The sequence below is a fragment of the Centroberyx gerrardi genome, chromosome 15 (assembly GCF_048128805.1).
Source record: "Centroberyx gerrardi isolate f3 chromosome 15, fCenGer3.hap1.cur.20231027, whole genome shotgun sequence".
Classification (NCBI taxonomy): domain Eukaryota; kingdom Metazoa; phylum Chordata; class Actinopteri; order Beryciformes; family Berycidae; genus Centroberyx; species Centroberyx gerrardi.
In genome coordinates, this window is record NC_136011.1 from 16,937,572 (window position 1) to 16,965,464 (window position 27,893).

Sequence of the window (27,893 nt, forward strand, 5' to 3'; positions counted from 1 at the left end):
AGCCTGGGTTATGGGGTGTTTTTCCATACTGTCAATGTGACAACTCTACAGTGACAACAATCAAATTACTGCACCTTTGTGCTATCCGTGTTAGGGCATGTTTCATTAGCAACACAGCAGGAGCTCAAAGACCAGGTGCATGCAGATAGAGGAGGGTATAAAGAGATAAGGCTGCCCCCCCCCAGATGTTCCACCAATTGGAGCAACACAGTCTCACAAAATTTTGTGAAATGAGCAAAAACTCTGAAATGCAGATTATGTGCTGTGGACGTAAATAATGTGAAGATTATTCCTTCACCGTGGAAGGATTACGTGACAATACCTCGAATTGGATATTCAGTGCAATGGAAGAATAATGATAGAAAGGTTCAGCCTCTGTTGTTTGTCTGTGTAAGATTGCAAGAGGTGTCCCCTTAAACAGTCCCTTCACAGTCAGAGTGAGTTAGCTACAGTTAATCAAATCAGGCTGATTAATTTTGTTTATCCTCTCTCTCTTTCTTTCTGGATGGCTGTGATTCATGCCTGGTCTTGATTTGCATGTCTCTTTATTCCCTCCTAGGTGGTACATTCATTAGGCGACACAGAATACTCACCTCTAAATAAGTAATACACAGAGGGAAGGAATTACTGTGATTATGCATCATCACTCTTCGCGCAGTTGTTTTATTCCTTCCTTTCCAATTATCCTAAATTTATATTCAGAATGTGTTTCGAATAACAAGGCAGGATTTGCTTTCGCTCTCTGGTTCCCCCTGTCCATCTCTATCTCCCTTCTCGCTGTACTTTCATCGCTGTTTGTGTGGAAAGCTGTGTGAGAACTGCACTGCTACAGGCTGCGTTGGCGGGTTGTTTGCCAGAAATCATTAATAATATAGGAGGATTTCTTTCCCCTATTGAAGCTGAGCCTTGGCACGAACCTAGTGAGTTTATGTTTCATTTGCACTGAGATTTATAGAAAGGAGTTGTGGCAGAGAGGAGAAATACAGTGTTTTTCATTGCTTGAAAGGAAAACAAGTGTAGAGTTTATCTTACCAGTTGGTGGAAAAAAGCATAACACAGCTAATATGATGAATTGATACAAGGACATCACACTGATGCCCATAGTTTATATATAAGAGAATTTGTGTTGTGTATTTTTTACAGTCTTTTTCCTGGGCTGCAGTGGATTGAGACGATGCTTCAACCGCAAGACCGAGGTTCAAGCCCCCGCGTTGGGAAGCATCCACCCTGCCAAGGTGTTCTTGAGCAAAACATTGGTGCTTTATTAATCAATAAAATAACATTTTATCAATATTATTCAGATGGTGCTTTGGGCTGTGTAGTGTGAGAATCAGGAGAAACTGAAATGTATGGTTTAATTATTCGGTAATGGCCTAATGAACATCAGGAAAATGGCATTGGCATTGCAAATACTATAGTAAATAAATAGGAATCACAGGACACATCTTTTGCTTTACACTTCACAGGGCTTACCTGTAACACTTATTTACATGTTTTATGTTAAATGAGGATTATTTGCCTAAAGTAAAGACTCATGTAGCATTAGTGGTGGCAACATTTTAATGTAATGTTGGCTCTTAAAGTACTCCCAGGTTAAATAACTGGAAAATCAACATAGGAAAAGATATCTCTTAAAAACAGATTAATTATACATTGAAATCAAAAAGGTAATATTGCTAGCAAACTTTGTTTAGGCTTACACTGTGCTCAAATTTTGCTCAAGGCTAAGTACAGACACGAGCCAGAATATCAATTACATCCACATTAGCTAGCACCCTGCAGTGAGAAAAATCAAAACATCACAGCAGTCTAGTACTGGACATCACAGATAAGAAGCTGTGGGTTGTGGAAATCTAAACTACCTGTTTCCCACAGGACAGTATCCCTCCGACCTGCAGGGGGTATGTAAACAGCACTTACATGGTAATACGATGATTTAGTTTTGCGCTGGAGGAAATGAGGAAATATTGAATGGGGAGAGAGGAAGGGAATTGGAGGAGGGGAGATGAAATGCTAAATGATATGCTGATTTGCAGAAGGGGAGAGGGGAGGGCAGAGTGATATAAGAGCTGTGGGTGAGGGAAGAAGGGAGGGAGAGTGATGAGTTCAATTTAATCTTTTTCCGCGCTGTGTTGTGCTCCGTGACAAATCATGCCGGTGTTTCCACCTGAGCGGGCCTCGCTGTCTGCCACGCCTCACAGCACATCAAGCCCAACATAACCCGGTGCTGTCCCTCTGCTCCCTGCTGTATCTGCCTCCACAGCTGGCCTGATGGAAGAGATGGATCTGTACAACACAGTGTCACAGCCCAGTCTAATGTTGTGGATATCTGTTACCTGTAGAGTAGCTGCAATTAAATAGAACTCCCTCAATGACTTACTCTGACAACTGCATGTAGATAAATCGTTCCTGAATATCAGTGCCAGGAGCCTTTAGATCGAGGCTTGTATGCACACAGAACAATGCCTATATTTGATTTATGCCCTTGGCATGCACAGGGCTGGGTCCTGATTGAATCCTGATTTACAAAGCCGATGCTTCTCGCTGGACAAAGGACAATTTAACTGCCTGCTCTCATGTCTAGAAGACCATAGTGGAAGCTAAATTGAATGATCTAAGGCAAGAGATGTCAAGTGACACCGCAGTAATGACATGTCATCGGTTGAGGTTGTCAACCCCTTCCTATTATGAAGACCAGTGTTGTCTGTGGGTTTTGATATCAGTCTACCTACGATGAAGGCCACATCTTATCTCACACAACCAGAGGCAGGCAGTGGCTTCCTATGATATAGAGAGAGTGGAAGAGAAAGGGAGAGAGAGAGAGAAAATGAAACCATCACAAGTGCAATTCCTGACACTATCCATCCAATCAATGCGGATATAATACTCATGATCCCCCACTCACTCAGAGTCATCCCAACCCACAACACTGACTGCCACTGACGGAGAAGGAGAGCAGGGCTGCCTCTGAAAATGACAGCTTAACCACAGGGAGGGATAAGAAAGCCCATTTGCCTTTGTGTCTCTATCTCTTTCTCGTTCTGTCCTGCTCTTAATTTCTTTTTAACCTGTGTAACTAGCTGAGAGGGAAATTGCAATGTCTTAACAGGCTCACTGCACTTTTCGGAGGGTTTTAGTTGCGGTTGCCCAAGCAACTGAAGTGGAAAAGCCGCGGTTATGTATTTACATCTCCTTTGTATTCACTTGATCTCTTGTTGAAGGTTTGCATAGAAGAGAGTGCTGGTTAAATCAGCATCTGAATGAGAACAGAGGAATATAGGATCTCTGTTGAATCATAAACTAATCATAAACTCTGTGAACGACTGCATATAAAACACTACTTTCTGTATTGATCTGATTAAGCATTGAAAGCATACTACAAAGGGCATGAGTTAAAGATCAATACTCTTGGCTTTCCGAGAGCTAGCGAACAATGCTAGTCTGGCTGAAAGGTTGGTGGCAGAGGGGGGTCTCCTCCTGAGAACTGCAGGGGCTTTGCCATGGTTTTGAGTTCTGTATGTGTATGTCTGTGTGTGTGTGTGTGTGTGTGTGTGTGTGTGTGTGTGTGTGTGAGAGTATCCGGCGAGTATTCGTCAGTGTGTAGTTGTTGGTCTGCTCTTTCCTGCTTTTGCTGCTTCTCATAGCAGAACATCGATTGTCAGCCTGTATCCACTCCAGCTTTGGCCCTGGGCAAGTGTATGACTTAGCCTGCCGCAGATGGACAGCCATGCATTTAAACAACCTCATTCAAGTTATATCACTTTTGCCAGAGCGGTATACCTTATCAATAGGGTGGGGTTAATCATACAGTACAATGTAAGGAGTCAACATAGCAACTCTGACATCTGACAGTGCTTGAAGGCAGCATAATAGCGAGAATACCAGCTATGTGGCAACATTATGCTGCTGCACGTTGATGTTAGCATAACTGACGCATGCTGCACTGTTAGATCTAGTGCGACCAAATCAATTAATTAATTTGAGGCATTTGGTCACATGCCACAGATTTTTCACTTAGTTTTTCAGCCCCACTTTTGCATTTTTGGTCTGCTGCTTTTCCATGTTCATTTGTTAGGTCGACTCGGTCACAATTTACATGCAATACAATCGGCTGAGCCACACCAAAAGCGATGTATTTGCTTTGAGCCGCAACCAACCGCCCCCTCAAATTGGTCACTTCTGGGCAATTAGTGGTAGCAAGTGGGAGTTAACCAACCCAAATGTTTACTTTAGTTTAGATTGCTGTGTAAACTTTTAATAGCCAGGACATGGAGTTGGAGCAATAAGATTCAATCAATCCAAATCAATTGAGGAACAACTATTGCTAACAATTGGTGAGTTCACTGATAAATCCACCGACAATGTCTGCCTCCTTCCTTCAGGCAGCATTTAGGGAGGGAGAAAGGGGGTCATACAACTTGCTAAATCCCAGCACCACTGTAATTCATTTGTTCTGGTAATGAGAAAGTGGGTGAAAGCCGGAAGAAGCATTGCACAATCAATGTCATCTTCTTTGGCCAAATGGATTGGTTCTCGCATGGCGAACCCCGCATGCATTTGCATAGTTAACTGAATTTCAACTTTTGTCCCACCTGTTTTACTGCATCGTGTGCTTGGTTCGCATTCTATCCCAGCATGTGCTGAACAGGAAATTGCTCACTTCTCATAGGGAATGAATGAAGGCAGAACTGGCCGGAGGACTGCATTTGGTGTGGTTCAACCTCACACACACGCACACACACACACACACACACACACACATACACATACAGTATGTCTATGGAGCCGGCTGGCCAGAGGAACTACCAAACAATGTAGGACTTCTTATCTTTTCACATCGGTGTTGCTGGACGCACCACCGGCCCACAAAACTCCCAGTACCCCAGATGGTCAGTGCGCCCCTGTGGCTTGCTGTCTTATCCTTGTCTAATCACCAAGTCAACATGTTTTCATTATTCTACTAGGGCCAATGAACAGAGAGTGGCTTGAATTTCTACAGTAAAATAAGCCCGTTTCCCAAAAAGTTATAGTTACATTAGTCCTCAATACTGAGGTGTCACAGTCTTAGAGTATTATGGCACACAGCGAGAGATGGGGCAGCAGCAAAGGCATACAGACACCCACTCCTCATACAATGTACTAAATACATAAATTGTTAGTCATTGTTGTTAGAAAATCCCCTCACACTGAAAGAGCAGAAGTGACTACTTCTCTTTTCTTAACAGAAATTTTCAGACATGACTTGAAGATGAAGAGGATATAGCACCTGTGAATCAGCCAATCAAAATAGGAGCAAGGATCAATCACTGGAGACAGCAGTGAAGAATGGAGTACTGCTGGAGAAGGGAAGATTTCTTCCTTGCCCAAGCTAAATAAATCATCTCACCGCTGCACAATAGCAGGTGTGTGGGAGGAAGTCTGCAGGGAGCATGGAAACAGTGATTAGCAAAGCGGATCCACTTATAGAAAATCCACCTTCATTATTTTTTCCAGACCTCTACGATAACATGTACTGTACGTTTTCTTGTGCTTCCTTATTGCCAAACCTTTCATGTAATACTACATAATAGTAAACATTTCACATGGCAATATGCAATAATGGTGATAGGTTAGCTTATGTGAAACGGTTGCATACTGACTTAACAGTGATGAACAATGGAAATAAAACAAAGTTCATAAAATATGTATAGGCATTTTTTATAAGGGAAATCAATCAAGAGTTCAGTCTCACTTTTCAGCCTCTCCCTGTAGAGATTATTTCACTTTGCATTATCCAGTAAGAATGCAGAGCATGGAAATATTTATTTCTCATCCTTGAATGCACAAAAGTATAGATTGATATTATGAAGCAACGTTCTATTGATCTGTGTTTTATGAAATACAGTGCTGAAATATACGCAATGCTGTGAAAAGACGAGACGACCTTGACTGCCTTTGTGAAGTCTGGTTCACCTTCCCTCCTGATCAAGACTGCAGACTTGTGTCTGATATGTTTGAGTCCTGGGATGTCTGAGATACCTGGGAAAATGTGACCACTTGACAGTTAATGTGGGTTTCAGTGGCTGACAGAATCAATTGTGAGCTGAGACTTGAGTTGAATGGACAACAGATCTTCCTGTTGTGCTACACAGGGTCAGAAAAAAAAATGAACCTGCTGCAGTCAATCCACACATGTATGCACACACACGCAAACACACACACACACACACACACACACACACACACACAGATTTTTGTTTAATGTAGAGCCAGAGGAACCGGCTGATTGTTAATTGGGCCAGTGGATAAAAGGGCTCAGGGGACAGAGCCATTTGCCCGGGGCAAGAACTTGGCATGGGGTGGCCATCTAGTCTCAAGTCCCTGTGGTTGAACTGAGCGCAGTAGAAACAATTAACAACCTTGCATTAGTAAATACACGTTTTGCCAAAAAAAAAACCCAAAAAAACCCTTTAGCTGCACATTATCTTAAGTTGCAGGGACATGAGTGATATTATAAATGGAAATTGCAAATTCACATGAGCACATTTCTCTCTCTTGCCCCTCTCCTCTCTCAACACACACACACACACACCCCTGTTACATCAGCCTACAGCTATCTATCCCTATACTGTACTTAGCAGCAGGGAGGTAGGGGGGAGGCAGGCGGGGAAGCTGTGATGTAGCTGCAGTCTTTTTAATGAGGAGCTCTTGTGAGAGCTCTTACACTGGCCTTTATAACAACCAGCTGTTCACATCCAAATGACCACTTACAGCCCAATGGGACCTTCCTTACATTCCACTACAAGAAGAGGATCGGATTTGTAATAATGGAGGCAAATGTCCAACCCCAAAAAGAACTATAGTTATCCTGTAAATTTAAGGTGCTGTACAAATATCACAAATATAGGAATGTTACAGAAATATTATAGGAATATCCCTAGGGTCACTATAAACACACGATGGAGTACAGACACTGTAAACTCCTATTGAAATGTTGTAGGAATATTATAGTCGTTTTTCGTTCAGGTGAGGCCATCGTATATTGATAATAAATAAAAAAAAGCCTAACCACCCTGAGGATGATTAGAGGAATTCTCCAGGGTGCTGAAAAGTGTCCCCTTTCTCATCTGAGAGAGGAAACAACGGGACACACCCGCCGGAGCCCATTGGTACAACGTCACGCAGAGAAAATACCCGAGCGAAGGAGGTAAATGAATTACAAATGAAACGAGGAGGCGGAGAGAGGGAAAGCTGAGGATGCAGGTTTGGTCCATAACACAGTCTCCCCACTCGAACCACGGCAGCGGCAGCTAAACCTCGGTGAATACGGTGCAACTTCCACTGGTCTCATCAGCTGACGACGAGGAGATGCGTCCGCAAAAGCTTTGATTCGAGCCTCCCCCCCCTCCCTCCCTCCCTCCCTCCCATCTGTACCGAGGAGCATCCCGCACACTGAATTCACTCCGACGGGCAGGCAGACGGGCGAGCTGACACAAGCCAGACACGATGCGCGGATCTCCCCGACATGGGACAGCCGTGGGATTTATAGTGTTGCTCAACGCGCTGCTTCTTGCGACGCAGGCTGCAGAAGAAGGACTCTTCACAGACCATCTGCTGGTTCAGTTGCACGAAGGCGCACAGGATGAAGCGCACCAACTTGCAGCACAACATGGGTTCCAGAGTGCCCGAAAGGTAGGGATGCTCGGATAAAATTGTGATGCATGCGTGTCAGCAATGAGCTATAGGTTTGTTTTTTTCTTGATAAAGCCAACCGTTCATGACTGATTTATTGTTGCATATCAAAATGTTCAAATGTAATATCAATGGTTTGGCTCCACTACTAAAAAAACAAAGCTACTATCCTATCACTGCTACATATAGTCTACTGTATTTAGCGACACAGCCAGTCCAGTAGAGCAGGTCTAATTACATACTGAGCAGGTCCTCCAGGTTTCCTTTTGGTTTGACTTCACATTTACACTTTTGCTTTGACTTCGTTAAAATGACGTCATCCCTACTAAAGCGCAGGGCCTGGTGGGTATGCCGCCTGAAGGGTTATGGCCCCTAGGGACTTAACTGTGTTCAGGCCAAATTGGTCTATTTTGAAACACATGAGACATTCCCATTTCAGTGTCCTTTGATGGTCCGAATCAAATTAACCTGGAGTCATCCTGTAAAAGGTGTCTTTTTGAATGAACAGCGTAATCACCAAGGTGCCAAGGGATTCCACTCATGGAGGCCTAGTGTGAGCTCATCCTTAATATGATGGATTTTATCTGTGCACATTCACTCGCTAAATTTCATCAAAACATGCTGAGAATCTGCTTATATTTGTTGGCTTACTCAGATTCGCTTCTTTCTCTAAAGGGTAACCCTTTCACATGAAATTCTCTTTCTCTCTCTTTTTCTCTCTCTCTCTCTCTCTCTCTCTCTCTCACACACACACACACACACACACACACACACACACAGCATATACACATACATTACGTGCCTATAAGGGCCTTGTCTGAGTACATGGAATTTTACTCAGCCAAGCCAATATATCTTATTAAACAGCTTGATAAATGCAGCACCCATCACCCCATGTCAAAAAATGTAACAAGCCATTTATGGCTGAGCCATGGAAATAATCCCCCGACAGTGTGTGCCTTGTCACATGTCAAAATAAATGTGTGGGTGAAATTGGCTGGAGCGTTAGCCAGTGAGGCGTAGCAGCGAACAGAGGGGTGCTGGTGCTGTTATGAATGAGGATTTTCACCTCCACAATCAGAAATCCTGCTCCATTCTGCAACTCATCATAATATGTGTGTGGTTTTGTTTTGAGGATGGATATCAGCATCATTGGCTTCACTGGTGTAGCATCACCAAGTCTCTGATTGCTAGTTCCTTTTCTTGTAGGCACCAGATCGTCCCCCCATCCACTGCTCCCCTGCCTGCCAGGTTATGTAATCGGCAGCTATATTTGTCTTAATGGGATATGCATCATTAAACAATGTCTGTGCCGTTTGAATTATCTGCTATTGTTGCTTAATTAACTAGACCAGGACACAATACTGGTACACACACTCACACACACACATACACACACATACACATATAAATGTGTGCACAAAGAAAGACAAAAGAGAGAAAGGAGAGAGAGAGAGAGATCTGCAATCAGCCAATATTAGACAAATCCTTAATGCCAAAAAGAGCATTCAGTGGAAGCCCAGTATTTTGGCAGCATTTTTCTTAGCTTTGTTGCTCTTTGCGTCACACATGAACCGCAACTGCACTTTCTGGGGATAACAATAGAATTATAGAGAAGTGGAAGATAAGAATAATCCCCAATCCTTCCATAAGAATTTCATTTTCACATTATATCTGACAGCAAAATCTGAAAGCATTTATTTTGAGGATTGACCTGTAGCCTGAGTGTTACTAAAGCATAAGGGGGTCTTTAATCTGTGCACAGCGCCTCGGGGAAAGCTGTGGATGATGCATCTCATTTCCCTGCCCTTGTGATTTATTATGGTTGATTCCAGCACTGCACTCCACTGCCTTAAAATAGATCCCACACTAGAGCAAAGGGATTGGTACCCTTGCTACCTGAATGATGACCTTGTTTCCTTCTCTTCCATTTATTATCTATTCTGATTTGCCATTCACACACTTTCTGTCTCTCTGCCGCACACCCTCTGTGCTTGTTGCCTCTGTGTTATTGTGTAATTTTAATCTCTCTCCTCCTGTCCCTGCTCCTTCTCTCCTTCTCTCTCTCTCTCTTTATTTTCCCAGCTTCCTTTTGGAGAGGGGCTTTTTCACTTCTATCCCCAGGACACCTCAAAGAGGCGGAGCAAACGCAGCGCCCGCCACAGGCAGCGCCTCCAAAAAGACAGCAGGGTAAGCATACATGCATGCACACACACACACACGGATAGATACACACAGGGAAACGCACACTGTGTCTTTCCTGACCACTGCTGCTGTCATGGCTTCCCTTTCCTTTGCATGACAATGGTTTGTTTGAGGCTGGTGTCTACATATATTACTTTGAAGAAAGAGGATTATTGCATCGTTATATTATTGCATTGTGCTCATATTACTGTATGTCTATGTAATTTTTAATTACACTATACTACAATATACAGTATTGTAACTGTTTACATTTTCTGCTGTGCAAAGTTGATGTCAGGAGCATTGGTCTGCAATGAATCACTTATGATTACAGCATTCATTAGGAATGGTTGTGATTAATTTCAGTGGTATCAGCACTTAGCAGCAGGAAATCATTCCATCAAACCCCATAGTGATAAAGATGTGCTGTCTTCGTCCATCAAACAAAAAGTTATAATTAATTCTTTCAGAGACTTAATGCTGAATAATGCTGAAAACTGAATGAGCGTGTGTCAATTGGCCATTTTAATGAGTTGTGGTTGATATGTAGAACACAAGCTGAAAAGACCAATAGGTATCAAAAATATATATGCAATCCATGCATATTTTACACTAAAATCTACTCACATACCAATGATACAATGAATACTGTTCAGGAAATCAAAGGCGAGTCATTTCTTTGCAGTTGTGCACCAGCAATATGTAAATGTCAGTGGAGCATGTTCTGTAAACATGGATCTCATTGTAACACATTCACCTAGTTTATTTGGTAAAGAGAGTAGTGCAGTCTTGCTTTCTAGAATTTATATATTCTAGAATCTAATATATATACAGATATATAGATTAGAGAAGGTCGTCCCTGATTTTATCTCATCTTGTTTAGACTGCTGCAACTCCCTCTAGTCCTGCTAAAGGTTAACTAATTCAGTATCTTCTTTTAAATCACTTCTTAAAACACATTTTTATTGACTTGTTTTTTTTTATTTTGTATTTTTGATTTATTATTATTATTATTATTATTATTATTATTATTAGTAGTAGTAGTAGTAGTAATAGTAGTAGTAGTAGTAGTATTTGTATTTGCATTGTCATTTGAAAAATGTAATACCTACTCTTACAAAATGACAACCGACATGAAAGTAAAACTAATTTTGGAAAAACATTTTTAAGTTATAAGCTATTGTAAGCTGTTTACCTACCTAAATACAAAAGATGCAATCTTTTGTATTTTTGAACAAATGAGTGATGAGCTTAAAGTTAAAAAAAAAAAATCTAAAAATGGATACATACTGTATGTTCTTGTCTGTTTATCATCAAACACTTTGCTCTGCCTGCACACAACAGAGAGATCTGTGCTGTCTTCAAGCTCATCTCTAAAATAAAACTGTTTGGCTGTGTGCTGAGTGTGTGTTTAGTACTGTCCACTGTTGGAGGCGGGGAAAGCGGGGGTCCTGCTGCAGACAATGAACTAACCTCTGTAATTGTGGTTGTGAGAGGTGCTAATGAAAATAAATGTGAGCCACTCCACCGAGCTAATACGGCTAATGGAAGTGAGACAGCACGGACACGGGCAGGTCTACGTTCCAGATACTGGGTTTTAATCAGATGCTTGACATGCTCATATGCAACACTGCAGTTATTGATTTCTGTGGATCTCTGAAATGGATGAGGTCAGCTTATCCGATTTAATGTTGCCTGTTTATCATTCTGAAGTGTCCCCCTCCCATTTGTCCGGGTGGTATAGTGACAGTGTGCGGACATTTCGCTCCTTTATGGAAAGAGTATACATTTATTTTCTTTTTTCTTAAAGATTATTTGTTGGGCATTTTCGCCTTTAATCAATTCAAAGTAGAGATAGACAGGAAAGATTGTGAGAGAGAGGGGGATGACATACGACGCCCCATACATTTATTTTCTGAGCCACATTTACACCACAGTTTGGTCAAAAGGAAACTATTATTTTTTATTAATTATTATTATGAACAACTTTGTTGCATCTGGACTTCTATGAAGAGAAATAATAAATGAAGGGAAGGTTATATGTAAAAGAAGAATGACACCCTTTTTAAAGTGGTGTGTTGAGTCCATTTTGATTTGGAAGGAGTCGTTGCACACTCATAGCCTCAATGCAGTTAATACACCAAAAAAACAAAACAATGTTCCCACATAGCAATGTTCAATGCAGTGTCTATTGGATGTATTTGTTAGAGTCTTGGGAGCCCATTAGTTTGTAGGACTCTCTCTTAGTGGAGCATGCTGACCTACTTCTGACTCTATCTTTTCTCTGTGCCTCTTCTTCATGCCTTTAAGACTGCTCGCTGTATGTTGCTGCCCTTTCTTGTCCTCTCGCATTATAACACCCTCATCTTTTTTTCAGAATGGCACATCCTTTTATACTCCATCCATCTTCACATCCATGCTTTCCATGCATTCATCCATGTGTGCATGCATGTGTGTATCCATCCATCCATCCATCCATCCATCCATCCATCCATCCATACGTCAATATTTTTTTGCATAAAAGTATGAGACACTTACATTCATAAGCCATTTAGGACATACTAGGCACTGGGTGTGGGAAAATAAAGGTGGATGATAGAAAATTGAATGAATCCATGTCCAACATAAGCAGCATCGCTGAGCCCCGAAAGACACATGATTGAGAAAGACAAAAGGGAAATTAGGATGAGGAGAAGGGAGAAAGGCGGCTCAGCTCTTTGATTTGAGGTGAATTGAGGCGTTGCGAGTTCTGAGCAGGCAGTGGGCAAAGGCAGAGAGTGTGGCGGTGCACGGACTCTGTTTGATGATGTGAGTGGGCGGCGTGACAAGCTGGGTCAAGGCCTGTCTCAAGGGAAACACCAGCTACCCTGCCGTGTGATGGAAGAAATTGATGATGGACAGACAGAGGGAGGGAAATGCAGGGACAATAAAGAAAGTGTTTGTAGATGCTCTGCAAATGTGAAGCTAAAAATGAGACGACAGAAGTAGAAACAGGCAGATTTGACAGGTGTACAAGAGATTGAAAAAAGGTAAATGAAAAATTTGCTTCACCATTTTAAAATTTTCCAAGGCAGAAGGTAAATAAGCAAAAAAAATACAATGATTTTATTTTGCCTTTTGTCTTTGGAAGGATTTACTGATGTGTTGATTTATGCTTTCCGATTGCTGCACTTACGCTGTGAAAGAAGGATGTGGATGAATAGGCTTTGGCCATTTAAAAGGCCGTCTTAAGTGCTGCTCTCTTATCTGTGGTGGTAAACACATTGGACAGAGCCTGTGTCTCTCAGTCTCACTTGAATAAATTTGCTATGGGTGAGCGCGGGAAGAATATTTGGCAATAGAAACCAAATTTCAAAATGTAACTTTGAAACTTTGAACAAGATGTTTAAATTATTCTTCTATTATTGGCATCACCAAGTGTGATTCATTTGGATACAAATGTAGAAGTCAAGAAAATGGCTACAATTTATCATAATTCCGATAAGGCCTTCACAGAAGGGATTTCACAAATTTAGGATTAATTTGTATTGGTTGGTTCATTTTTAACCATTCCCTCTCTGTCTGTTTTAAGTGAGCTTGCCAAAGCAAATCCCAATCAACCAAATTGAAATGGCAATAAAGTATCGAACTTTAACTTACCATGATGTTATGTAAAACCATATTTTCTGGTCTTTCCAACACACACACACACACAAGGAGATCTAAACCTTCAAATTAAACTTCATTGTCCTTGAGTCGGTGACAAGCAGAGCACAGTGCTTTCTTCGTAATAAATTTCAGATCGAGAGGTTCACTCCGGGCTGAAAATTATTAATGATCTTTTGCTAAAGAGAAAATAAAACACTTGTTTTAGCTATTACTCTAATGCATATTAGATGCCTCTCCCTTCCTTAACCTCCTCAACCTGCCCAGTGTTTCTAAAGGTGTGAAAGTGTTTCTTTGATTAGATTCAGTGAAACGTTTGTTACCTTGTATGAATTGGGATTTGATTTTTGGAGTTGTTGAGTGAATTCTTGAGTGTGATGCCAGATGCTACATATGTGGAAATACAGTATCATTGTAAAAAAATGCCATCTAAGACATTTATCCCTATCTATGTTCTCTGTCTTATGTTATCCTCTAGTTTTGGAGCTATTATGGCAGCTGTCAATAAGCCTTTTTTCCCTCTAAATCACAGCTGTTCTTTGGCTTTCATCGTCCTCTATGTCTGTTTGATAATACAAAGAAACACAAGGAAATTTGTGATTGTAATTGCGGAGGCTTTTTGTCTGGAATGGAAGCCTGTACTGGGGGGAAAAAAAGCTCCATCTCTTGTGTGGCAGGTGAGGTGGGAGTGGGGGGCCTTGGCTCCAGCTGCAGCCCTCCTGATTGGGAGGAAGAGAATAGCTCCCTTGATTTATACGATGTTCTCCCTTAAAGGAATAGTCCACCCCAAAATGAAAATACACTCATTACCTACTCACCCGCATGTCAGTTGAAACACCGGTGAAGTTGGTATGTCCACATTAACACACAGCGAGTTAGCTAGCACAGCTCCATGTCAGCCTTCTCCAAAACAGCTGCAGTGGCCGGCAGCTGGTTCTGTAGAGTTCCATAAAGGGCAAAAAATGACCAGGAAATTACTCCAAACAGCTTGTGCAGCATAAATGTTTTGTAGTCAAATGATTGCACTGTGGGTCCAAAAGTCTAATATTTACCTCATTATCTCCTAGATTATCCCCACTTACAAAGCTCCAGTTGCCCTACAGTGATCAGTGGCAGAAGGGTCTTGCTGCCTTCAAGTGCTCCTACTTCCGAAAATGGACCTTGAAACAAAAGTATCTTTTTTTGGTGACTATTTTAGAAACCAAGTGCCACAGAGCTACTTTGTGCTGCAATTTTAATATGTTTATTGGCTAAAAGGTATTGTGTATGCATGACACCTAAAAGTTAAACAAAGGCTGAGAATGTCACATCTTGGCATTGTGGGTATCATGTAAAATTCGACTTTCCCATTTGTATTTACCACTTTATTGGGTCGTTCAAGCGTTGTACCCGTAATTACAATATTTCCGACAGCATTTGAAGGCAGCATCTGCTTGCTACTGTAGGGTGACTGTTGGTGCATTGTAGAACAAATCCTTGTCAGTGAGTAAGATCTAGGAGATAAAGAAGTAAATATTGGACTTTTGCAATCGTTTGGCCTCAGAACAATTGGATTATGCTGCACGAGCTGTTTCAAGTAATTTTATGGTCGTTTTTTGCCCTTTTTGGGACAATAAAGAACCAGTTCCCGGCCACTTGTTTTGGAGAAGGCTGACATGGAGCTGCGTTAGCTAACTCGCTGTGTGTTATGTGGACATACAAACTTCACTGGTGTTTCGACTGATAGGATTCATTTTTGCGTGAACTATTCCTTTAATGGTACAGTACAGCAGAGCTGGGGTTACTGATTTTCCACGCACAGAGCAGCACACTCCTACATCTAACCTATCAAAAGATATTCTATTTTTAGTGATGTGTTCCAGCATTACTTGTGGAACTGAGTTTATTTTGGCCCTGTGTAGAGCAACAGCCCTTTAGTAATATGTTTAGAGAGATCATTTGGTGACATTAAACTGCTCATGGCACGACCTGGTATTTGATCAAATATTTATATGCTTCCTCCCCCAGGTGAAGAATGTCTTTGAACAAGAGGGCTTTAGCCGTCAGAAACGAGGCTACAGAAATATCAATGATATTGAAGTCAACATGAGTGACCCCCTATTCACCAAACAGTGGTATCTGGTGAGTAATCAGCCAAGCAGCCGTCTGCATGCCGCCTGACCTTTAGCACCAGCCCACATTCTTCTGCCTTAATTACTCCGAGGCCAGGCATATTCACCACTAGTTCCTGAATCAACCTTGTTATTCTTTCTTTAATTAGCCCAGCCAATACCGTCCACGTCATCTCATTGTTACATCCATGCCAGCTAGCTTCCGCCCCTCTTGTTTACCCCAACTGGCAAGCGTGACTTTTATGCCGTGGCAAGCTTGCCATTCATTTGGCCCGTCAGATTAAGCGCTGTGCAGCGGAGATGCAGCAAAGTGCTATATCATTGACATTTACTTCCCCTTCTCCTCACCTCCTCTCTCCCACCCCCACCAATCCTTATTCATAGCACCCCCTTCCCCCCCCACACACACACACACATCCACGTACACACACACACACACACACACACACCCTCCATGTTGACTGTTTCTCTAATGGTGGCTCACCTGGGTGCCATGTGTCACGGCTGTTCTCCATATTGTCTGACTGATTAGATAAACACAGGCCAGGCGGACGGGACCCCTGGGCTGGACCTTAATGTGGCTGAGGCTTGGGAACTGGGCTACACGGGCAAAGGAGTTACCATCGCAATCATGGACGATGGTGGGTATACAGTGAATCTGCATATATCCATCATGCTAGTTTAATTTGCAGTTACAATGAGTATAATACAATAAATATAAGAAAGAACAATTGCTTTAAGGTCTCCAGAATAAGTTTGTTGACCACTGATACGCAGCATGTGTTGGATACAATTGGCTTGGAGTGATTTGTCATTCACTGATTAAGGTGATTAGTCACTACATCAGATTGTGATGCATTAAAAGGACCAAAATTTGCAAAAGCTACGTAGACACTTGTGACTAATTAAAATTAGACTTTGATAGCTATTGCATTTCTATCAATTAATGCTTTGTCACAGCAAGTATTTATTTTACATTGATGCCAACGATTTTATTCCCCAAACTGATTCATGTCAAAATCACATTTCAGGCATTGACTATCTACATCCGGATCTGGCATCAAATTACGTGAGTATTCCATTTTTATCATTATATATTTACACTCTCTCCTAGAATTTCTTTTACTGGTGTTAATATTGGAAGCAGGGGTTCAGGTGGTGGATTTCATAGGTTTCATGTGGCGTGCCACTGGTAATGGCAGGTGTATTCCAAGTTGCCTTCATGGCTGCCGAGTCTCCTTGTATTCCTGGAGGACGCAGAGACAGGCAGACGGCCAGCCAAGCTGTTTAATGTTAATGCACACTGCGCCGTGGCAGGCACAATGGCAGGCCGATCTGTCACAAGCAGAGATAATGCCAGGGTAGTTGGCGCTGCATAATGTGAAGCTCTATCTCCAGAATACTGATAAAACCTTAAAGGACAGGGAGGATTGCTAAATGGAACAAGGAAATATAGAAGACTTAGTTTGATTTGACTATAAAGTTTTTGACAGCCAGTATTTTTTTTTGTTTGTTTGCTTCCTTTGGTGTTGCTGGACTGCAAACTTATGACCTTATGCCTTGTGTTTTGAGTGTCAGCTAGAGGCGTGACTCATGTTATGGCAGCTCTGAGTCTTGGAGAGATGTGTTTGCAGTGGGTTGCCAGTAACTGGAAGGTGTTGTGTTCTTTATTGCAAGTCAAAATGCAAACCTGCTCCCAAAGAAACTGAGGTAAAGCTTTTGTGAAAGGGTGAGTTACAGTGTTGCGGTGGGATCAAAACATCGAAAATGATGCTCATGTTGCCTTCCTTTTTAACTAGAATTTTCATATGTGTAGATTAAGAAGCACCAATAGTATGTATACTAAATATTGTTACAATTTTGTTTAAGAGATAATAAAGAGATAGTCCTGATGCCGTGCGCTTTCTATTTTGCTTTTCTGCCTTAGGTCATGCACACTATGTGGTCCTTTTTCATGCAGCTTGCATAAGTGTGTGTGTATTTGTGTGTGTGTGTGTGTGTGTGTGTGTGTATGTGTGTACTTGCCAATATGTTTGCCTAGGCCTTGCATGCTTCTTGCCTGTGAACAGAGATGAGCCTTAGCCCAAAAATAACACTCAGCCTCAGCTGGGGTGATGCAGGAGCATGCTCCACCGGACTGATGGATCATGCTGTGCACAGATCTAAAGTGTGTGTGTGTGTGTGTGTGTGTGTGTGTGAGAGAGAGAGAGAGAGTGTCTCTCTGTGTGTGTAATCCTATTCTGTTACCGTCGTCATGGTCTTTTGCAGTCCCACAAAGACCTCCCACTATCATTTGAATAAAAACATTAAAAAAATTGAATGCTTAATATGGCACAGGGGGTTCATCACATCATTCAGTTAGGTTTAAATTGTGTGTGTGGGTGTGTGTGTGCGTACTTTCTCACCTTCACTTCCTTGTCAAGGTGGAGGCCGTTTATGATATATTTCTTTCAATTATCTTGGAACACTGCAATCAGCCACTATCAATTGCTTGTATATGTGGGGGCGTTGCATTGTGAGCCTCTTATTGTTCGAGGTTTCCCATTTGCTGTGATGCTCGTACTGTAACAGCTCATAAGATGCATTTTAGTATGGTGAATTATTTTGGAGATTGCGTGTGTCCTGAGATGAGAAATTTCTAACTTGGTAGTTCAATTTCATGCCAGATCTCACTGCAAATACCAATAGTCACAGTACTTTAAATGGTTTGGATAAAGAAATATGTCAGTGCAGATTGCTAGTATTATAGTTTACCACTTAGAGATGTAATAGCAGATATATTGTTTATTCTAGACTTGTAACAGATCACGGTATTTAACGGCTAGAGGGTGCGGTTGGCGTGTGTCACTGATATGAAGGAAAAGGAGGAAAAATGTGGATGGATTCTTATATAATCAGCGGAGACGTCGACCAATGCAAGACTTTATGTCTCTTTTTCTGTCTCTAAGGGAATGGTGTGCAGGGCGCTGAGGGGTGTCATTGGTTTTTGTGTCCCTTATGAGGATTATGTTGTCGCAAGTATTACTCTCCGTCTGTACTCTATGGGAAGTTACCATGACAACGTGTTGTGATGTCACGTTACCACGAAGTTCATTTCATATGTGTGCGTGCACCGCACATGTCCTTTTGTTTGAATGTGTGCGAGAGAAAGAGTGAGAGAGAGAGAGAGAGAGAGAGAGCGATTGTGAGCGTCTATAAAATGTGTTAAAGAGATTCACAGATTTATATTGTTAGGCGCTCAGCACACCCTATGACGCAAATGGCGGGCTCAAAATGGTGATCACATCCATTTTTAAAAAGGAGCTGGGGACATACAGCATCTCTCTTCACTTTAATCCCGTCAGTTGGCTTAGATCTTGAGTTATAATCTCACAGCACTTTCTTTGTAGGTCATACAATACCTTTACTTTGAATGATCATACTAGAGACTTTCAAGCAAGGTCACATTATACACAAATCCTATTGCAGCTCACTTAGATTATAGATTAGGTTATTGAAATCAGATCATATGGACTATTGAAATCAGTCGCCCCTTTCATGCTGGCATATTATAAGTGATACTTGCATGTTATTCATCACTGAGGCTCCTTCATTATGAACATATGGTAGTGTAATAAATAAATATTCAAACACAGCCACAATCCTAGAGGAAATGAGAGGCTTCACTGGTGGATGGACTGAATGTATTTGCCTTTTCAGCGTTCTTTATCATTTTACCTTCTTTGGCCTAATTGTTGCCATACTGGCAGATGTGAATCTAGAAGAACGGGGCAGAATGGCCTCTCCTATAGCTTTGAAAGGCGACATTGAGTCATTGCTCTCTCAAGTACCATTTGCTCCGAGGACAGTGAAGAGGGAAGAGTAGTTGGGAAAGGGTTAAGGTGATTGAGGCTGGACAGAATCCATTATTCTGACCCTGGTTGTTCACAGAAAACCAGAGGATGAACAGAGCCTGATTGATAGCAGAAGACGAGATGAGCTTCAGAAACACAGCAAGTGATTCATGGGCATGCCCCCGTGTTATTAGTTACCAGGTCGCAGCAGTTTTCACCCCATTTAATGGTAAAAAAAGCAGTTGAGCACGGCGTGTTCTCGCATCACAGGTGCTCCGCTGAGATAATAAGATTCTCAAGCCAATTCTTAGACTAAGCTTGCTTTTCGCATTTTACCTATGATGACAGTTTAACCACTGTCATGCCACGGGTGTTATGTCACCTGTTTACAATTTTTAGTTTTGTACTCTTTGATACCTAACTCAAACAGAGAAACAAAGACAGAGAGAGAGCGAGTAATAGAGAGAGAGAGAGAGAGAGAGAGAGAGCCTAGACGGCAGCAACCCATTTAGCCCGTAACTCTCTATCAACACATTCTCTCCTTAAACAATCACAGAGGTATGAACCTAACTCCTCAGCCACTTCATCACGCAAACCCCAGTCGCTCTGAGCATTTCTACTTTCCTCTGGTTACCTGCTCCACATCGTGATAATTAGGGAGTTTCTCCATTGGGCCAGCAGCTATTGCTGTTTGGCTTCTGTCTTTGTCCCTGACTGAGTCATCTCTTCTAAATGCCAGCCAGCACAGCTGTCAGCCCCAAGCTTGGCAACAGCCTCCGTGATTGATCTAAAGTGTTCAGTTCTATGGCTAATGAGCACGGCTGTGGTGTCGCCGCAGACATGACCACGCAACGCACCTGTGACTGGGTACACAGAGCAAAATAAATAGCACTCCAAAAATGATTGACAGGCAAAGGAGCGATGGGTAAACAAGAGAGAGACGGAGAGAGACAGAAGGAGAGAGAGAGAGAGAGAGAGGAGTGGCATAGAAAGATTACAGCCGTCAGCGCTGAACTGAGTGACGGTTTAGGAAAAGTGTTATAAAAGGAGCAACAAGTGTGACTTTTCCAAAGATTTCTGTTGGATCTGTTGTGTGTGTGTGTGTGTGTGTGCGTTTATGTTTGCGTGTGCTTCTCTCCTCCAGCCCAGGCTACTCTGGTAATTACAGTATGTTGCCTGGATTGATGACAGATGTGTGTCTCCCGCATCTGTTTTCTCCTGCTTTTCCGCTGCTGTTCATTCCGATGTTATTACTTTTAGCCACGTGGAATTAAATGCCGGGAGTGATCGAGGCATCTTTTTCTCAGCCTGAAATCCCTGCTGTGACCACACATTATCCCAGTATTGCCACTGCTTAGATTCATAGACAGGTATTGCGCCAAGGTGCATAGTACCATGTTCAGATCAATGTGCATGTTTGTATATATTCAGATGTGCATTAGTAGTTCATATTAGGAAGCCATATGTAAAATCGGAAAAATGGTTTTGGAGAAATAGAAAGAAATAACCGCCTGAGTAAAACCCCAAAGTATTCCAGGTGACAGGCGGCTGTGATAAGGTCAGCGCTCCACTAAGAAAAGCTTCCACTGCTCTCTGTCAGAACTACATCTCTGCCTTCCTTTGTTTTTCTCTCCTCTCCTCTCCTCTCCTGCTTTTGCGCCTCTGTGTTGTGTTATTATGAATCCATCCGTTTGGTCCTTTCAGAATGCCGATGCCAGCTACGACTTCAGCAGCAACGACCCGTTCCCCTTCCCGCGCTACACGGACGACTGGTTCAACAGGTAAAGATCAGCCAGACAGCCGAACCTGTTCCCAGCTGCTCTGCTGTGGAGCTGCTACAGGGTTAACAATAAAACCTCCATTGTTTCTATTCATTGTGTGTAAGCAATGCAGGCTGATGTTGTTTTGTTGTTTTGTGTGTAGAGCTGATATAAGTGTGCATGCATGTGTGTATGTTTATGTCTACATATACCGTATATATACAGTATGTGCGTGTATGTGTGTAGGTGCGCGCGCGTGTGTGTATGTGTGTGTGTGTGTGTGAGTGTGTGTGTAGGGTGCTCTTTGGCTCTCTCAGGGGTCTGGCAGCTCTCCTCTATTGATTTTCTTTCCACGTAGCTCCATTAAGTCATATCTGCGGCCTTTAAGCAGTGCTGCAGTATAAACAGAGCTATTGTCCAACACAGCACAATACAAAACATAATGCCTATTTTTACCTGTTCAGTTGGAAGATATAAGGGGGATAAAGAAAGCGGGGCTGCTGACAAAGACTCAGATCCAGACAGACATCAGTCGAGGCTTCTCAGGGTCGCAGTGTTCACAGCGCCGACCTTCTGTCTGATAGCACCTTATCTCCCTCCCATCTCGCCATCGCACTGCATGATCCACTGCCACTGCAGAACACGTCAAGGACAAGACAATTAAACGGGGAGAAATCTATCCTTTCTCACCTTGCTCCCCCTCTCTACGCACTCCTCCACCATGCTTCCATCTGCTCAAATACATGTATGTGTGTATAGGAGCGAGAGGTAGTGTGTGGGTTTGGTAGTGTAGCTGTTGCTGACTGCCGTGCACGACTCACTAGCTAATCAGCTGGTTGTTATAAATAGCTGCCTGTCTGGCAAAGCATGCTGGGAGAAAGCGGTTGACTCTCTGCAGTGGCCCTGTGGGGAGCACAGGGATAGATACATAGACACACACCACGTGGTGCACACAAAACACTGATATGTACAAACATGTTCAATCAAATTGAGACAAATGTCGCATCTTCAAATATCAACTACACCATTGAGAATAATTCTATTACAAAACAGGTAAGTACATTTTCCCATTTTCCCCATGTAGACACAACTTGTAGCCTCTGCCTCACCTAATATTAATAATATTATTCAGATCACACAGTTACAGATTCTTTACGCTAATGTTCATTGATTTCTGGCCGTGCAAAATGCTACACCTCTTCAATAAGCAATTTCCTCATTCTAGTCGGACACAAAGTCAACAAAATCATCATCTAATCTGGGAAATCTGATCTGACATTTAACCCAATATATATTATATCCATTGTAAAATCATGTTAATTCTATAAACATTGTCTGTTTCTTTCTATCATCAGTCATGGCACAAGATGTGCTGGAGAGGTTTCTGCAGCAGCCAACAACAACATCTGTGGTGTGGGAGTTGCCTACAACTCCAAGGTGGCAGGTGTGTGTCACATCAACACTGCAGTTTGGACAGTGAGAGGAAAACCTGATTGCAATCAGCATACAGCGATGTTAGCAAATAACAATTCTGCTGATAGTACTGTGAAAGGACCTGGCCATCATTTAAAATATAGCTCGCTCTCTGCTGGAAGGGGGAATGTACTGTAGAGGAAATATATATCATGCATAAAATATAGGCACTGCATAGTTTGGTATGGAAGCACACTCAAATGGTATACCTTTACTGTGTCATAGAATTACTGCAAATAGCAAAGGTCAGTTAGAGTCCACATAGCAACATGACAACACCATCAATCCAGACAGCTCTAGGTTTCCGCTCCATATTGATTTTTCTTGAAATTTGCTCCGGGAGAAACACAGTAGAAATAAGAAAATAACTATTGACTGCTTGATTTGTGTGCTCCTAGCAGGCTGACATTACTTTCTTGCCATTGTTAGGGATTTTGATGCTGTGAACATGTTGTATTGTATTTCGGATCATCGCTGTAGATATTGTAAACATAAGCAGCTGATAAGATTTTATAAATTGCTCATTTATAGTCACCTAAACTGCACGGTGCTCCAGCTGCAGTACGAGCACATAGCAAAAGAAAAACCAAGACTAGCAACATGAATAGCAAAGGGTGATTCACATGGACATTGATGGACAGTCTTACCTTACTTGTTTCTCCTTCAGGTATCAGGATGCTGGATCAACCCTTCATGACTGACATCATCGAGGCATCATCCATCAGCCACATGCCCCAGGTTATTGACATCTACAGCGCCAGCTGGGGTCCCACCGATGACGGCAAGACAGTGGATGGACCCCGAGAGCTCACGCTTCAGGCTATGGCTGATGGAGTCAACAAGGTAAGTGGCTATCAGACCTACTGTGATGAAGGAAAGAAAATTATGGCAAATGTTGGTGAGCCAAAAATAAGGTGTGCGTCAAACATAAATGCACACTCATAACGATGCAAAGATGTAGGGATGTCTTTTTTGGCGTGGACACTGATTTTATGATCGGCCAATTTAGAGGCCACCACTCCAAAAATAATTAAATCTGCAGCCCTTCAGTCGTGGCATCCCTAATATGTTAATCTTAATTGATCCCCATAAGAACATTCTCTTGTTGCTTGCCTGCCTTCCACATGGAGGTCAGAGTGCAGGTCCACTGTTTCTGGAGCTGGTAGAGATTCTGTGTTTTGCTCACGGACACCTCAGCGGGGCGAAAGCTTGCGAGGGCTGCCAGTGGGGGCTTGAACGTGGGCCCTGTGGTTTAAGGATGATCTCACTACACACTATGCACACACACACACACACACACACACACACACACAGAGTTAGCATGCTGACAGTGCCACTGCCACTGACTGTTTGTTTAATCATCATGCGCCGTGCAGGCAGGTGTGGGTTGCTTGTGCTCTGAGATGACCCTGGGTAGCTGAGCAAAATTGACTGTAATCCCTGATCATATAAACACAACTAATCAAGCAGCCATTCTGCACTCGGCCTCTTAGGTTCTAATGACCACTTATATAAGCTAATGTGTAGGCTGCACAGGATGCACGCTGTACAAGAACAGGAAAATTAGACAATTAGACATTTTCAATTCAGGAGGAATGTATGTTTTGTCAGCACTTCAGAGGACTTGTCATCCCCCAACCCCAGTCTCGATCACTTCAGTCTAAACGAGTTAGCATCTTGAGCGTGACAGTATGGTTTTGCAAATTGCCGTGGATAATGGAAAAAAAAATCACACAGTATGCTCTCAGAGCGCGGCAGACAAAATGGAAGACAGAAGGCCTCGAGCTCACAGGTGAGCTCAACGGTTCTCAAACGTCTCTTTGCAATTTAAATAGAGAGACATGAATAAGCACGGTGTAGAGAAAGACATGCCACTCCTCCTCCACTTCACCCTTTGTTCCACGGGGAAACAGCAGGGCTTTTGTAGAAACAGGTGCAGCGTTTGTTGAAGAGGAGCCTCTCTCTATGTTGAGCCAGAGTTGGTTGCTTTATTTTTCATGACACCCTATTAGCATTAAGGGCTATACAAGCATGCAACTAGTTGTAGATTGCATGGAAAGTAAGAAACCTGACAGTGTCAAGACTATGCGCAACAGCAAGCGCTTGTGGTCCAAGTTAAGGTGGCTGCAGTGTTAAGATATGGACACCTTTGTTTAATATCGACTATTTTGGAATAAATATGTTTTGTAATAAAAGCTTGTTGATTTGCCTGGATGGTGTAGGTGAATTACTGCAGATTGTTTGTACATAGCTTTAGAAATATGTTGTCCATGATATCAAATCCCATGTGGGGTCATTTATTTATTTTTTTTAAATGAAGATAGATAGGTAGATAGATAGATAGATAGATAGATAGATAGATAGATAGATAGATAGATAGATAGATAGATAGACCTGATTTGGTTTGATAAGAATGTGATAACGGGAAGAAACAAATTTGAAACTCACATCACGTTGCTTTAAACCTAGCTGCTCACTTGAAACTGTCAGGTTCCTTGTAAATTAATTTCCATGCAATCTACAACTAGTTGCACGCTTGTATAGCCCTTACCAGTTAAAGTCTCAAGCCCACATCAAACAGCTGTCCTCAATCATGCAGTTGTTCAGTTATTCTGGTGACAAATTTAATGTAGCCAAATAAATCTTTTTTTTTTGTCATTCATCTTAAAAACTTAACACCGTGCATTGAATTATAAAGAACTAAATTACAGTTCTCTAAAATGAAGCGTATTTTTCCACAAAAATACGCTGCCATTTAGACATTCATTTTGTATTGTTCAGAGAAGGAAACGTTTGTGTCGTGTCTGGAATAACTTCACCTTCGTATTGCTTCGTATAACAAATTCATCTTCCTCCAGGATTTTTATTGTAGCACGAGTAAATAGGTTTAGGTAGGGTGACCAAATCTCTCTCTCTCTCTCTCTCTTATTGTCTGCTATTGATCTCTGTGGAACTGTCCGAAGTGCGCAAAAGTTTCAGAGCGAAAGAGAGACAGCGCGTCCCCGTAACCATAGCAACTCACTCTCGCCGTAACAGCAGCACGGGATGGGATCGGGATGATCACTGAGAGGACCATTGCCTCCTACAAAATGTTTAGTGCAGATAAACGTGCTTTTATTTATCTTCTTGGCATTGAAATCCTTGTGTGGACGCCGCAGGCTCGTATCCACCGTAAGCACTTGTCCAGTTCCGTCTTGGGTTTCGGGAAATTTATAAAGCTAACACCGGCCATATGCGGCCGGTCCATATACCTAGTGTCACTGTTACACACTCCAAAGCAGCAGTGTTTTATGTACACTATGACTCCAAAAACAAAAAAACAGAAAAATGAAATATAAGTGTGGGTTTTCACAGTTTCTCATTGACTCCCCATATTGAGCGGGTGATTCTATGTCTGACTTCAGGCTCGCGCACATTTTTGATGTCATAGCTGGTGTGCTAAAAATAGCTCCGCGGCGGAACGCTATTACTACAGGTCATTTGCGCCACACTTCTGCAATATTTTGTTCGTAATATCGAATCCAGTGTGGAGTGAGTGAGTGAGTGACTCAGTGAGTGAGTTTGAGTGAGTGAGTGACTCAGCAAATGATTCAGTGAGTGAGTGAGTGAGTGAGTGAGTGACTCAGCGAGTCAGTGAGTGAGTGACTCACGAAGTGACTCAGTGAGTGAGTGAGTGAGTGAGTGACTCACGAAGTGACTCAGTGAGTGAGTGAGTGAGTGATTCAGTGAATGACTGAATGACTCAGTGTGTGAGTGAGTGATTGTATGACTCAGCGAGTGAGTCAGTCAGTCAGTGAGTGACTCAGTGAGTGACAGTGGTGGGAGAAGTACTCAAATCCTTTACTCAAGTAAAAGTAAAAATACCCAGACACAAAATTACTCTAGTAAAAGTGAAAGTACCACTTGGACATTTCTACTTAAATAAAAGTATGTAAGTACTTGCTCTTTAATGTACTTAAAGCATTAAAAGTAAAAGTACTTGTCTTATTCCATGCCCTCATGTAAGAGATTCATTCATTTTAGAGAACTGTAATTTAGTTCTTTATAAGTCAGTGCACAGTGTTATGTTTTTAAGAAGAATGACAAAATAAAAGATGTATTGGGCTATATTCAATTTGTCATGATTTGTCAAAAGAGATCGAATTTCATACTACTAGTATAGGCTGGAGACTATGGACCAATGTGGAACTCAATATATTGTTCAGTGCTTAATAGATCTGCTTTGTGTAAATTCTGTATGATTGTATTGTATGCAGCAGTTTGCTTTTGTTCTTTCTCTTCTACCCCCTATTCTCATAAACCCCACGTGAGATCTTTCAAGTCAAGCTTCACTACCATATAACCTGCTCTCTCTCTCTACTCTTCTGCTCCCTATTTTTCACATTCTTTCTGTCTCTAACCAATCGTCAGTTCCAGTGAATGAGAGCTCTCAAAACATAAAAATGTGGAAGTTACCAGAGCTGGAGAATAATATGGAGCCACAAACATCAAACTAAGAAGCTTGATAAGAAGCTTGATACTGACAATTTTCTAAATTATATGTCTTTGAAACCCCAATCCATCTGAAGATTGCCCTCTTGTCATTGTTTAATGTTTTCAGTTGTGAATATTGCTTGATATGTCTTTGATATATGAACGTGATTCTTTCTTTTATGACATGATTATGTAAGTTAAGTTCTATAATTTGTAAACTTGCACACATTGACAGCTATAATTTCATTCAGGTTAAATTCCGCAAAGTGCGTTGGGCGTTTATTTCACTCATATAAGTACCACTACTTGTACCAACACAGTGCTTGACGTGTTTTCAATTCACTTGGATGGTGATGTTTTAGGGGCGAGGAGGAAAAGGCAGCATCTATGTGTGGGCATCGGGAGACGGTGGTAGCTATGACGACTGTAACTGTGATGGTTACGCCTCAAGCATGTGGACAATCTCCATCAACTCAGCCATCAATGACGGACGCACCGCCCTGTATGATGAGAGCTGCTCCTCCACCCTGGCATCCACCTTCAGCAACGGCCGCAAAAGAAACCCCGAGGCCGGCGTGGTGAGTGAGAACATTGTATATGTGTGTGTGTATAATATAATATACGTAAGAGACCTTTTGTTTCAGTTATCTAGTGGAAAGCGGCTCAAAAGGATTTTATCTCTATCTTTTGTAGCAAGCTTACCTAATGTTTTTGACATTTCATTGTTCCCCAACGCTGCCTAT

At 42.1% G+C, this 27,893-nt stretch overlaps 1 protein-coding gene across 1 annotated transcript in view; it reads left to right on the plus strand.

Annotated features, from left to right (window-relative positions):
* The first annotated feature begins 7,426 nt into the window (after positions 1 to 7,426).
* pcsk2 (proprotein convertase subtilisin/kexin type 2) overlaps positions 7,427 to 27,893 on the plus strand; it is a 30,342-nt gene continuing 9,875 nt past the window's right edge. The window contains exons 1-9 of the mRNA XM_071922030.2: positions 7,427 to 7,671; positions 9,757 to 9,861; positions 15,508 to 15,621; positions 16,144 to 16,252; positions 16,643 to 16,680; positions 21,149 to 21,225; positions 22,560 to 22,648; positions 23,345 to 23,520; positions 27,513 to 27,728. Of these exons, the coding sequence (XP_071778131.1) occupies positions 7,486 to 7,671; positions 9,757 to 9,861; positions 15,508 to 15,621; positions 16,144 to 16,252; positions 16,643 to 16,680; positions 21,149 to 21,225; positions 22,560 to 22,648; positions 23,345 to 23,520; positions 27,513 to 27,728 (1,110 nt within the window). The 5' untranslated portion in view covers positions 7,427 to 7,485. The remainder of the gene's footprint in view (positions 7,672 to 9,756; positions 9,862 to 15,507; positions 15,622 to 16,143; positions 16,253 to 16,642; positions 16,681 to 21,148; positions 21,226 to 22,559; positions 22,649 to 23,344; positions 23,521 to 27,512; positions 27,729 to 27,893) is intronic.